This window comes from Gorilla gorilla, chromosome 7 (assembly GCF_029281585.2).
Source record: "Gorilla gorilla gorilla isolate KB3781 chromosome 7, NHGRI_mGorGor1-v2.1_pri, whole genome shotgun sequence".
NCBI classification, from domain to species: Eukaryota; Metazoa; Chordata; class Mammalia; order Primates; family Hominidae; genus Gorilla; species Gorilla gorilla.
Genome location: NC_073231.2, coordinates 111,602,903 through 111,617,649, shown reverse-complemented (window position 1 = coordinate 111,617,649; position 14,747 = coordinate 111,602,903). Strand labels below are relative to the sequence as shown.

Below are 14,747 nucleotides of genomic sequence, written 5' to 3'. Positions count from 1 at the left end.
GGATCCCTTCCTTACACCTTATACAAAAATTAATTCAAGATGGATTAAAGACTTAAACGTTAGACCTAAAACCATAAAAACCCTAGAAGAAAACCTAGGCATTACCATTCAGGACATAGGTATGGGCAAGGACTTCATGTCTAAAACACCAAAAGCAATGGCAACAAAAGCCAAAATTGACAAATGGGATCTAATTAAACTAAAGAGCTTCTGCACAGCAAAAGAAACTACCATCAGAGTGAACAGGCAACCCACAAAATGGGAGAAAATTTTCACAACCTACTCATCTGACAAAGGGCTAATATCCAGAATCTACAATGAACTCAAACAAATTTACAAGAAAAAAACAAACAACCCCATCAAAAAGTGGGCGAAGGACATGAACAGACACTTCTCAAAAGAAGACATTTATGCAGCCAAAAAACACATGAAAAAATGCTCACCATCAATGGCCATCAGAGAAATGCAAATCAAAACCACAATGAGATATCATCTCACACCAGTTAGAATGGCAATCATTAAAAAGTCAGGAAACAACAGGTGCTGGAGAGGATGTGGAGAAATAGGAACACTTTTACACTGTTGGTGGGACTGTAAACTAGTTCAACCATTGTGGAAGTCGGTGTGGCGATTCCTCAGGGATCTAGAACTAGAAATACCATTTGACCCAGCCATCCCATTACTGGGTATATACCCAAAGGACTCTAAATCATGCTGCTATAAAGACACATGCACACATATGTTTATTGCGGCATTATTCACAATAGCAAAGGCTTGGAACCAACCCAAATGTCCAACAATGATAGACTGGATTAAGAAAATGTGGCACATATACACCATGGAATACTATGTAGCCATAAAAAAGGATGAGTTCATGTCCTTTGTAGGGACATGGATGAAATTGGAAATCATCATTCTCAGTAAACTATCACAAGAACAAAAAACCAAACACCGCATATTCTCACTCATAGGTGGGAATTGAACAATGAGAACACATGGACACAGGAAGGGGAACATCACACTCTGGGGACTGTTGTGGGGTGGGGGGAGGGGGGAGGGATAGCATTGGGAGATATACCTAATGCTAGATGACGAGTTAGTGGGTGCCGCGCACCAGCATGTCACATGTATACATATGTAACTAACCTGCACATTGTGCACATGTATCCTAAAACTTAAAGTATAAAAAAAAAAGTAACATCATTTTCTCAAATTAAATATTTAAAAAGAAAAAAAGATAAAATGAAACCACAACACTGAAGGAAAAAGGTCTGTTCCTGGTTTCTTGTCAGTAGACATTTTTTTCTCCCATAAATTCCCATCACCTCTAAAGCTGGGCTACATAGCACTGAGCACTTACTATTGACAATAGCTGTGGGCAAAATAGAAGCCATGGCAGCTTGCTGAGGAAGCAGCTGAATTGAGTCCAGCAGGCGTGCAGGGTACATCCCTTCTGTGAGAGTCATCTGACTGGCAGCTTGTAGCCTTGAGTCAAAATCCACCACAAAGGCAATTAGCTCTTCACCCTCAGAGATGGCCTTCGTAGTTGTACACCAAAGCTGACCCCCTATTAAGAAGAAAAAAGAAAAAGATAAAATTGACATAGGATGCTTGAGTCTGTTGTAAACTAGATTGATGTCCATAGCACCTTCTCATGTTTTTCACACTGGTTTCTACTGGAGTGGAGTGTTTGATCAAGGCAACAGCTGTGTTCCTCTTGCTTCCTGTGTGGAAAATTGTACTCCTTGCATTAAATGAACGATTTAGTGACCAGAAGTAGGAGACTAAGAATCAAGTACAGTATAAACATAATTTGTAGAGATTTTTGTCAATTGTTTGCTTTCTGGGGCTTGCCTGAATCAGTAACCTTACCAGTAGATTGAGACAGTACCTAAAAACCAGCATAGTAGAGACCCAACTGCTGAAATTTATTTCATATGAGCATTTGGAGTTATTCTTTCTATACTTTATGAAAGTAAAAAGTTATTTATCTCTCTCCTTCTTTTCCCCCCATGAAATACTTCCATCCTATCAATACCAATGCCCAAACTACAGAACAAGTAAACAAAAACTCCTAAAATCTAGAAAATTAAAATGAAATTCAGGTAGTTGTACTCTGCTATGTCTGCTACCATTTTCTGGCTGAATGATCTTTACTTATATAATATTCTGTATAATGTAGCTTCTTCATCTCCATTTACCCTGATTGAACTTCCTGAAATGAAGATATGCCAAAAATCCTTTTCAAAAAGGCTCATTTAAATAAAGATTTGTTTAGATGAAAAGAAATGTCTCTTCAAACACTGAGATATACTCTGGCACTGCACGTCAACGATCACATGTTGTACATTAAAAAGAAAAATTAACTATGCAAGTACATCTAATGTATTGGAATGTGATAGCGAATGCTCGTTTATTTAACATGTTTAGACAGGCAAAGCACTTATATTTTGTTATCTACACTCTCAGGCCTAGATATGTATCCTATACAGTTATGCCTGAAATAATGTAGCATACTTGATATGTTATAAAGCTTTTTTTTTCATTGTGTATAGATTGGAAGGCTGTGTATTGCACTCATTAAGCAGCCAAAACTTGTACCCACTTTGATAAGTCATATTGCTCTGTTTATCTTTCAACATAACTGTCTTTTCAACTGCACTTCATTTTTTCCACCCTTAGAGCTCATGGTTTTTAAACAACTTGTGGTAAAAATCTGGTGGAAAAGATAACAACAGCATATGATATGGCAGAGCTGCACAGAAGAATCAGAACATTGTTTTAGAGAAACGTTGGGCAATTAATTAAGCCAGCTGATTAAGTTTTAAAGGTAAGGAAACAAAACACCATCTGTGAGAGTACATGATTGTTAAAAAATAAAGTTAAGACTACAGACCCCAAATTTGTGTGAAAGTTTCAAAGTAACAAACAAATACACTAAAATGCTAGAAAAGTAAAACAACTACTTTTCACGAATGTATCTGAAAGCATACAAGTTTACCACAGTTGAATAAAACAGATTCATTTTGCTTTGATTTACTTCTTTTCAAATAATAGAAGCTAAACCATATCATGTCGAAATCAGAGGAGCGATGAAAGTGTGAGTCGTGGTATTTCTGCTGTTCTCCCCCCTGAAGGCTTCTGCGATTAGCTTCTATGCCTTCCTTCCCTTATGGGCATTCAGATCCAAACTACTTGCAACTGTAGACAAGGTAATCATTTAATCATTTGCACCTTATCTTTCCACTGAAATACAGTTTATTGAGGCTGTGTAACGGAGAGATAGGGGAGACACAGCAAGAAACCACAATTCAGGTTTAGTTCATATGGTCTTTCAGAGTCACTAGACTTCAGTCATTAACTTTACATTATTGGTAAGTCCAGCTATGTGTACCTTTCACAAAAGTAAGGAAAGAGTTGGACTCAGGTGCTCAAGAGAAATTGAGGTTTTAGAGAAGATGCCCAGCCAAAAATAATCTTTATCACTGTGGTAAGCTATAAGATAGGACGACTCAAGAGTATTTATGCTCAAATTCTGAACCAAAATATTTAGTAAATAAGTAAAATTAAATTCAAAAATACTAACTTCAAATAAAAGTGAGCAAAAAATCATTTGTGTGCATAATTAAATGACTCAGCAGTTGTAATATATATTTGTTTTCAGATGTACCCAATAATGTTTCAAATTTTATTATCTTTATCACTTTATCTCATTTGATGGTTTAGTCAGAGCGTATCATTCTAAACGGCTAAATTGGACTGAAAATGTACTGTTGGACTTGAAGAGAAAGTCAGTTATCTTTGGATTTAATCTTTCAAATCATTCATTAATCGGCTATTCATTGAAATCTCTGCTGCATGCTAGGCTGGGCGCTATGGCTTCACATGCAGCTCTACAATTAGAATACACACATATATGCAAATATATTACAATATCATATTAAGAGTGTCATTCCCTCATGCTAAAGAAAATGTGAGAGGACTGAGTAACTGACACTTCTTGGAGAAGTTAGACAAGCTATCCAAGGTGATGTTTTTATTAGTTCATGAAGAACAAATAGAGGTAAAGCAGCAAAAACATGTGTAGGCAGGACCAGGCAGGTACATCATTATTGCCCTATAAATGAGGAGGTGTGAAAGTTAAGAATTATAGAAAAGTCACCCCAGTGAGTAGTTGGGACTACAGGCGTGACCATCACTCTTGGCTAATTTTTTTTTTTTTTTTTTTTTTTTTTGAGACGGAGTCTCCCTCTGTCGCCCAGGCTGGAGTGCAGTGGCGCCATCTCCGCTCGCTGCAAGCTCCGCCTCTGGGGTTCATGCCATTCTCCTGACTCAGCCTCCCGAGTAGCTGGGACTACAGGCACCTGCCACCACGCGCAGCTAATTTTTTGTATTTTTAGTAGAGATGGGGTTTCACCGTGTTAGCCAGGATGGTCTCAATCTCCTGACATCGTGATCCACCCGCCTCGGCCTCCCAAAGTGTTCAGATTGCAGGCGTGAGCCACCGAGCCCGGCCAATTTTTTAAAATATTTTTTGTAGAGATGGAGTCTCACTATGTTGCCCAGGCTGGTCTAGAACTCCTGGGCTCAAGCAATCCTCTTGCCTTGGCCTCCCAAAGTGCTGGGATTGCAGGCGTGAGCCATGGTGTCCAGCCAGGAGTTCTTTCTTTGGGCCTGATAAGCTAAGTGGTTTATGTAATTCATCTATTTTAATCCTGTCAATTACTCTGTGAGGTAGGTAATATTTCCCTAACTTTAGACTTGAGAAAACTGAAGCTTAGAGAGGATAACTAAGTTTCCCAAAGCTGTACACAGGGTCAGTGGCAGAACTGTGACTTCCACTTTTGTCCAACTGCAAAGTCCAAGTGTGTGTGTATGTATGTGTGTTGTGTGTGTGTTGTATGTGTGTATATGTGTATGCACAGAAATAATGAATTCTGTTTTGAAAATGTAAAGTTTGGGGTACCTGACAGACTTCTGGTGAATTTATCTAGGAGGAAGATGGAACTTGGAGAAGACAAACAGGCTGAAGAAAAAAAAATATTTTGGAAGTGATCAGCACATTCTAATTGACCATGGATGCTCTCTGCATTCATGTGGTAACCCAGGGAGAGTATGGAGTGAAAAGAGGATCACCAAAGAAACTTGGGGTATCTCAACATTTAGGATGTGTGCAGAGAAGATGAGATCATTAAAATGTACCAAGAGGTTATATTTAAATGTTAGAGGGAAATCAAAAGAATGGCACCACAAAAATCAAGGGTTGGACTTCTTTATAATTGTTTGGCTGAGTTTTTAGATGGTGAATTTAGAATGTACAACTTGAGGGAGTCATTTATAGGAAGTGATAACCCAAATATTGTAACATAACAACTTCAATTACTGATGCTAATAAAATTTTCAGAGTGTGATCACTCTTGGCGGATGTTTGGGCAATGGAACCAGGCTGCCTGGGTGCAAATCTTGGCTCTGCCACTTATTATGTGTGTGACTTAGAACTTGTCACCTAAGCATTCTACCTATCAGTTTCTTCATTCCTGAAAATGCAGAAGATGGTAAATAGTGCTGAACTCATGATGTTATTATGAGGATTAAATGAGATAATATATGTGAAAGCTTAAGAACAGCACCTGACATATAATCATATAACAAATAACATATAATAAATGTTTATATAATTGTTAGCCATTATCGTTTTGGTTTCATCCACTTGGGGCTGTTATTAGTCTCATTTCTTGCTGCCCTGCTAAATCCAAGAGGAAAGAAATCTCACCAGAAAGAAAAGGCACACCTATGAATTCAATGAGCAAATCTGTCTACACTTCACTGGAGGCAGCTAACTCATTTTAGAAAAGAAGAATAAGGTTGCATTTGTTTATGGATCACCAACTATTGTGGACCAGTTAAAAACAGAAATAGTTTCTAGCAATCTATGTGGATCTGAAGGGGCAGGAGAGACAGTTTCCTATTTTAATGCTTCAGAGCTTAGATAAATATGGCCCGCTTTAATTTACAATTGTGTGGAGGGTAGTAGTATTTATGTAAATTAAGAAGCTATCCAAGCACATGAAAATGCTAAGTCATGTTGATATTTAGCTATATTGGTATCTTGTACCCTTTGACCTTATGTTTAATAGAAACAAACCACAGGATATTACATTTGGCTTTAAAATGAGGGCATCATTATAAAAAAAAGTGTTGTTATGGATGTAGAGAAACTGGAACCCTTGGGCACTGCTGGAGGGTATGTAAAATTGTACAAAATGATGAGTTATCCAAAAATTAAGACTAGAATTACCTATGATTTTAGCAATTCTACTTTTGGATATATATTCAAAAGAAAGGAAAGCAGAATCTCAAAGAGATATTTGAACAGCCAGGCTCATAGCGGCATGGTTCACAATAGCTAAAACATGGAAACAACCCATGGAAGTATCCATTGACAGAGGAATGGATAAGAAACATGTGATCTACACATACAGCTGAATATTATTCCGCCTTGAAAAGAAACTCTGACATATGCTACAACATGGATGAAGCTTGAGGACATTGTACTGAGTGAAATGAGCCAGTCACAAAAAGACAAACAGTGTATGATTCCACTTACATGAAGTACTTAAGGTATCCCAAATCATACAGACAGAAAGTAGAATGGTGGTTGCCAGGGGCTGGGGATACGGGGATGAGGATTTAGGTTTAGCATAAATAGAATTTCAGTTTGGCAAAATAAAGAGCTCTAGAGATGGATGGTGGTAATAGTTGCACAACAATGTGAATGCCACTGAACTATACACTTGAGAATGGTTAAGATACTACATCTTATGTGTATTTTATCAGAATTTTAAAAATTGAGAAAAAATGAGGGTACATTTTTTTTCACTACAAAACATCCTCTGTGAATCTAGAACATTGGCATGAAATTTTTAGCCATAACTAAGAATAAGAATATAACTTTTATAAAGTGGCTTCATATGAGATGATTTTAGGAAAACCAAAAAAAAAAAAAAAAAAACCATAAAGAAACACAAGGGATAAGATCTTCCTTCTCGACTTTCCTAGCAAAACTATTTAACAAACCCCATTTGAAATTCAAGTACCTAGTGAAATGAAGTTGCTGCTAAGAAGGAGTTCACTTTATTTGGCCATATTAAGTCTTTTCATTTGAATGAACTCGGGAGACCTGTGTAGATCTGAACATTTTTGAACGATTTAGTTCCTGGTTACTTGATTGATCTGAGTTTCTGCCTGTGTTTCCAGTGCCAGTGGAGTGTTCCTGTTGACTCTCTATAGAGGTGAAATTTAAGGAATCTAAACATGTTTTCTGTGGCTTTCATAAGAAGCAGTGTGCTTAATATGCCCCAAATTTAAACCAAGTGCATTTTCAATACACTAATCCATATTAATGGTATATTAATATGACAACAAATGGAATTCTGTAAAAGTATTGGGTGGACATATGGCAATGTAAATACATGCTCCATATGGTTGGGTTCTGCATCCTTGGATTCAATCAAACTCAGATATAAATATTACCCAAAATTACAATAATGAAGAATAATACAAGTAAAAAACCAATAAAGTTTTATATCAGGTACTTGAGCATCCTCAGATTTTGGTGTTTGAGGAATATCTTGAAACAAATCCACAATGGATACTGAGGGACAACTATATGCTTCATTGATAAAACTGTTACTACTTTGTTTACACTGCCATTCAAGGGTAAATGTTCTTATTTTAAGGAATTACACACTAATAGTGAAGAACAGGTGGCACCTGAAATCACGGAAAATTTATTTGTCCTCAATGCAAAGATGAATTATGAAGAGCACTTTATTGGTGAGTAAGAAAGTTTAGTTTAGTCCTGACTTCGTTATTACTGTGTGAGCTTGGAAAATCACATTACCCACATCATTTCAAATGACAGCCTTAGGCTAAATATTTATCATCATCCAGTTGTGAGCATCCTTTTATGCTTCCATCATCATGTGCTAATAATAGTAATAATCACACATTTATTAAGTGGTTACCATGTGCTACACACCTGCACTGTGCTAAAAGCTTTGCATGAATTATCTTATTGATTTCCCCCAAGAAAGCAGTGAGGTGGCTTTTATTGATTCTCATTTTACTGTGGGATCATGATGCTGGAAGTGTAAGTTGTTCAAAGTCACACAGCTAGAGGGGAACTGGAGGAGGAGAAGGAAATATGGGAGATGGAATTTGAATAAGGCAGATTTTATGTGAAAAACTAGGTGTCCCAAGCCATGGCGCCATCTGGTGTTCACTCTGTAACACTCCTACTTTCATTACTAAGTTTGAATAATTGGCACAGTTATCTCTCTGAAGGAAGAATACGGTGGTTCAATTTATGAAGCAGCATTAGGCAGGTTACATAGTTATTAGATAGAGTTTTTAAATGCATAGCTACAATATGGAGAATAAAATTTATGTGTGATGTGGAAGTGACTCCAGGTGATTTTATTATTTTATTTTAAGATAGGGTCTCACTCTGTCACCCAGGCTGGAGTGCAGTGGCAGTCACGGCTCAGCTCACTGCAACCTCTGTCTCCCAGCTCAGGAGATCCCCACTACAGCCTCTCGAGTAGCTGGAATTACAGACATGTGCTACCACTCCCAGCTAACTTTTGTATTTTTAGTAGAGATGGGGTTTCGCCATGTTGCCCAGGCTGGTATCGAACTCCTGAGCTCAAGGGATCCTCCTGCTTCAGCCTCCCAAAGTGCTGGGATTACAGGTGTGAGCCACCATGCCTGGCTGACTCCAAGTTATCTCATAATGTGACTAACCTCATTAAAATAGCTAACACTTAGAAAGCACTTACTATGTGCCAGGCACCGTTCTAAGCACTTCACATACATTAAGCTCAATTATTAATATAAAATACAAATGCAGCACTTTCCCAATTCCTTATTTAAATTGCAAGTTTAGCTGGACATTAAAAAGGGCATCAAGATTCGACCTAACCATCAAGCACTGACTGGCGATCTTGACTGCGCAATACAGTTAGGAGGGGAACTTGGAACCACCACTGATTTTGGGCCCTACCCAAGAGCCATCAAATCAGTCTCTGGGACTGAAGTTTGGGCTTCGGTATGTTTTAGAAGCTCTCTGGAGGGCTTGGTTTGCTTCCTTAGTTAAGAATAACTGCCACAGGAGTAAACTATCTGCATTTTACACAGTGTAGAAAGAGTTAAGCTCTATGAACAAAAAAGTGTCTTGATGATCAAATGTTTCACAGGAGTGTTCAGACAATTCAGTAGAGAAGATGTCCATTTTGAAACTCAGAAAATGACACTTGAAAATAGCTTTTATTTATTTGAGATGGAGTTTTGCTCTTGTTGCCCAGGCTAGAGTGCAATGGCACGATCTCGGCTTACTGCAACCTCCACCTCCCAGGTTCAAGCGATTCTCCTGCCTCAGCCTCCCAAGTTGCTGGGATTACAGGCACCCGCCATCACACCTGGCTAATTTTTTGTATTCTTAGTAGGGACGGGGTTTCACCATGTTGGCCAGGCTGGTCTCAAACTCCTGACCTCAGGTGATCCACCCACCTCGGCCTCGCAAAGTGCTGGGATTACAGGCATGAGCCACCGCGCCCAGCGAAACTAGCTTTGAATGTTTCCTTTTCCTGCAGTGTTTGAAGAATATAGGAATGATGAGTGAAACGGTGAAGGAAGTGGATAAACAGTGATGTAATGACTGAGCGTCATCTTGCAACTGAATAAGCCAGTGAGGAACTTGGTAAATTTGTTGATTATATTTAGTTTTACAGTGTTTAATTCTTTATTATTTTGAAGTGATGTATTTTATTATTAGGAATGATCAATAGTAATGCATCCTCCAAAACTGTGGAAAGATCATATTGCGCAAACTAGAGCAAAAAATCACATTCCTCTTGCACGGGCATGAAATCTTTATCAAATGACATCAGGCACTGAAGCAGCTATCTGATACCTTCCTCGCTTCCACCAAATGGAAAGGTTATTTTAGGATTCTCTCTTTGTCTGTCTCTTATGCTGCAAACATAGTCACTCTCCTCAGTCTTCATACTCACAATACCACTCCCTTCACAAATAAAGGACAAATACTTATTCAAGGTTCCGTGAAAAGGAATAACTACTAAGACCTTGACATTCTTGAAAAAGCATATATTTGCTGTTCTAAGTAATGTTTATGATCAAGGTTCTTGTGCAACCAGATACGGTTTCTAACAGGAAGCTTATAAATTTTTCTTATAATTGCTGTCAAAACCGCAGTGAAGTGTACTACAAGTTTTGATAATAAATAATAAAGTCACAGTTCAAACTCGATTATATTTTGGAAATTCATGCGCCTGTTACTAGAAGCAGTGGCCTTAAATATCTTCCCATCCTGCCAAATTTTTCACTTGCACTTTTTATTATTTATGAAATCAGTCTCTGCACAATGTCATGCAGACCTCTGCTGATAAACTCTAATTAAGATTAAGACAAGCCTTTTGGAAAGGATCCCATCATTAGCAAACATGATAAACACAAAAATACTCCCTACTTGTCAACCAGGAGCAATTCAGTAACCTAACAGTATTATCTGTTGCTAGGTTACAGAGCTGACAAAGCTTCAATTATATTGTTCGACCATACCTATAGAGTTCTGTATAAGCAAAATGTATCCAGAATAAAAGCTTTTAACTTCATCCATGCTATCTGCAATTCATGGCTTCTTACAATGGTAAAAATCAGGTTAATAATTACATAGCACGCTGAAAAATCTTTTCCATGTGTTATGTCTATACATGTTTCTTTCTAATTTATCTGTGTGATTGATAGACGCTTGCTTTCTAAAAATAAGGAAATGCAAGGAATGTGAAGCTGTAAACCTCTAGCACAACTACGGGGGCTCATCAAGATATGGACCTAAGCTTAGCATAAAAAATATATAGCAAATTGAACCAATTAAATCACATTTAGATTTTGTATTACTCTGCCTCAATATAAAGTAGGATAAGGAGCCTTAGGCAATAGATAGGAATATCAGTGTGAAACTTTAAGCTAAAAACAAACAAGCAAACAAACCGCATACATCCTCACTAACAATACAAAAGGAAATAGATGGTTTAAAATAACAAGTTATTCTAATGCCTTTTCTAAAGACATTTAAAAGTTAGTTAATGACTTTTACTGCATAGCATCATCATTAAGTCTCATTTCTCTTTTTTTAGACTAGAAATTCTGGGGGAAGAAAATCAATAAAACATCTTCCAAAATTCAGATATTTAATAGGGAAAAAACAAAGAAAAAAGACGTATGCGTTAAAAAAAAAAAAAGATGACAGTTTCTGTGAATCAGGCTCTCAAGATTATTTTACCATGGGTAATTTTTGTGGTTTTCATAAAAATTTGGAGAAAAAGTAATTATGCATAACGGAACCAGCATTTTTAAATAGCTCTTGCATAAAATATGCTATACCATATACTAAATTGCTACAGCATTTTGCTTCCTTAAGATGTAGACTGATATTTCTGCATTGATCTAAAAAGTCTATCTCTTCCACATACCATGGAAAAAGATGGTCAACTGATGACAAGCACTTAGTTAATGAAGATTACACATTGGCCTGTGAAGTGAAATCATGATCTCTTGTAGGCACATTCAAGTAAAATTAAAGCCATTCTCTGGGGGAATAGGCCATTTAGCAAACAAACACACACACGCACACACACACACACACACACACGCATGCACTCTCACACATGCAGACATACACAGAGTATCATGTTTCTGGAGGTGGAGAAAAGTGGAATACTTACTTGTTTGGTCATTAACTTCTTTCATTTTTACTAAATAATTAGAAAAAATCTCACATGATACCTCCCTCTGAAATCTGTTTTTTTCATAACTGAGAAGTGATTGGTCAGAAAAATTCCTTAAAAGCTAAATAACTGTCCCATTTCAACATAGCATGTGGTAATGCCTAGATCTCAGGGTCTAGGCATGAACACAGGACATATATCTATACATAACCACATTGCTTAATACAAATTTTATAATGAATTCAAATCCAATACTGTTGAAATTCTTGACAGTGGAGTAGTGGAAGGATAGAACTTATAAATTATGGGTGCCCCTTCTTTGAAAACTGCTTTGGAGGTTTCTTTGTGCCTTGGCAAATACAGTAGGAATATGAGGTATTGTGTGGATCCTCCTGCACAGCACCTGATAAAAGAATAAAGAGCTGTGACATATTCTTAAAACAATAGAGGAATTAAAGGGAAACAATGGGCCAGCTGCTTCATTAATACAATCAAAAGGGAGCCCAGCACAGAGGAGTCCAGATAATTAAGCACTACTCTTTTAGCCTTCCTTTCTATAATAAAATTGCTTATAAATGTATTAACTACTTCATAGTTGTTAGATAGATCTATCCACTTGTTTATTTAGAGTTGATTAATGCCTTTTTTTCGTATGCAGCAACATGCCAACTCATAGTTTACAATAGTTTTTGAATAAAATAGAGTAAAATAATTGATAAAGATCTGCACAATACACAGCAATAAATCAAAGCATTTTGCAAAAGGTCTTTCCTGTTTTTAAATGATCTTTAACTTTTTTCATTTGTACTATATAGGCAATGCAGGGCATTTGGGGGCATTCAACTTTCCCATGCTGGCACTCCTGACAGCTTTTTATAGAACATCCTAGCACTTCTTGGGAGAAGGGAGAAAGTCAGACCTGACCAGCAACTCTGGAGTGTGCCTTTTGTATTTGGACCAAAGGAGAGGACAGATTTTTAAAAAAATTATTCTTTGCCTTTTCCAATCAAGAGGAATGGACAAATGGCAGAAACTATTTGCCAAATACACTATTTATCCTTCATTAACTTGATTATAGAAAATGAAAACGCAAACTTTTTATGCTCTTTATGTTAAAACACATTTTACAATTTAAGATATCAAGGCTTTTGTTCTTCAGCTCTTCTGTAAGCAGCCTTCCCTCTGATGTCAATAGAACATTTAATTGCTTAAGAACTGGAAAATTGGGACCTAAATACTTGTGCTGAATGCTGGAGTTCGATAAAAACTGCACTCTGGTTTTCTCCCAAATGCTTTTCCATAAGCTTATGTCAGCCCAACTTTAAAATTACAAACTTGACTAACCCACGTGGTCAGTTTCTATTCTGATGATTTCAGGACTTTAATTGAGTAACCAACACAGAATTAGAAAGAGGAAGCAGGGAGATAAATGGATAGAGATGCTCAGCCATATTTCTGGACTAAGAGAAGATTCTGCTTTTACACATATGTTATATATAATTTAAAATGTATCAGCTGAAGTCATATTTCCAAAGAACTTTCTGTATTATGTCAATATTTTATAGGATATGGAACATCTATTTCTGGGTATGAAACCTGGCTTCCAACTTCAGTAGTTAGTTCCCTATTCACTTAGTAAGTTTTCCTTGAATACCAGGAAATAAAAGCATATAAATAGTCAGTAGCTACAAACAAAAATAACTAGTTTAGGAGTTACTGTATATGATTACTTATTTGACTATTTTTGTCTTGACTAGGCTCACAAAAGTTACTTGGTTAGAATGGAAAGTAAAAGTAGATAAATAAGAATTGTTTATAGCCTATGAATAATGAAGCGAACTCTTCAAGTATACATATCTTCGAACACATCAGGTTATAAACCATATCCTTACACCAATGTAAAAAACTAGTAAATGTTGTCCATGCTATATTGTAAAACCACTAAATTACAGTATCCTCTTTTAGCAAATATTTTGGAAATGAGCTTAAAGTAGATCTGTGATTTATGTGTCATTTCAAATATTATATCCTTTATTACTTAATGTAAATTCAACAGATAATATATAGGTCTGATCGGAACTTAGAAACAAAGAAACATGAACAGCCTCATTAATCTATATAATTAGCTGTGGCAAACAGGAAGTACTATCATTCCATTTCACAGAAAAGGAAAGCAAAGCCAGACTGGTTAAACCAGTGCGTTCCCTAAACTCCCCTCTTCTCAAAGAGGGCATTCTCTGGCCCAAGCTTGTAACAGATCCCTGCTAGATTTTTGCTTCGTGGCTTGTATTCTTTCCACAGTACTTTTTTCTTTTTTTTCCCCTGTAAGAAAATGTCTCCTATTAAGACAATTTCCTTTCTTTTTTAAGAAGCTCATGATGCCTCTTTCGGGAAAGTAAACAGAGTCATTGTCATCAGGCCCGGATTTCTACTGAAGCATAAGCTCAGAAAGTTTTGTCCCGTGAATATAAAAGCACTCAGAGCTTTCTGGAAAACCTGAATTAATGTGTTGGAGGCCATGGGGCTCAGGTATCCTACCTTGGGTTTAGTCAAACAGAAAAGCTGTTTTTATGGGATTTCAACAGGAAAAGGCCTGTGCATGAAGTCTCATCAGCATTCTGGGGTTTGTGCCCTGAGTGCTTTGCGGAAACTTGCGGTGGGGCACTGAGGTAGCCATCTGACGGTCTGGCTCCCTGACCAACATGATTTTAAGTGACCAGCCAAGAGGTGACATACACCCCAAAGGAGAGCTGTCAAAATTTCGCCTGCAGCTGATAAACTGATTACAAAGCTGCTTAAGACTCTGCTTGTAAACAAAAGCATTTATCAACTAATAATTTGCAATAAACTGATGTAACTCCCAGCTGAGCCCCTAACTGTAATTGTCTTTACCATCTGCCTATTAAAATACCATTCTTCATCAGCAATCAGGAGCAG

At 37.1% G+C, this 14,747-nt stretch overlaps 1 protein-coding gene and 1 long non-coding RNA gene across 6 annotated transcripts in view; one reads left to right on the top strand and one right to left on the bottom strand.

Moving 5' to 3' along the window:
• Window positions 1-5,411, top strand: part of LOC109028098 (uncharacterized) — a 282,602-nt gene extending 277,191 nt beyond the window's left edge. The window contains exons 4-5 of the long non-coding RNA XR_010135026.1: window positions 2,683-2,830; window positions 4,995-5,411. This is a non-coding gene — a long non-coding RNA (uncharacterized lncRNA). The remainder of the gene's footprint in view (window positions 1-2,682; window positions 2,831-4,994) is intronic.
• Window positions 1-14,747, bottom strand: part of ZFPM2 (zinc finger protein, FOG family member 2) — a 486,324-nt gene that overhangs the window by 16,990 nt on the left and 454,587 nt on the right. For all 5 annotated transcript variants that reach the window (XM_019032829.4, XM_019032830.4, XM_063709438.1 and 2 more), the window contains one exon: window positions 1,361-1,567. In XM_019032829.4, the coding sequence (XP_018888374.4) occupies window positions 1,361-1,567 (207 nt within the window). The remainder of the gene's footprint in view (window positions 1-1,360; window positions 1,568-14,747) is intronic.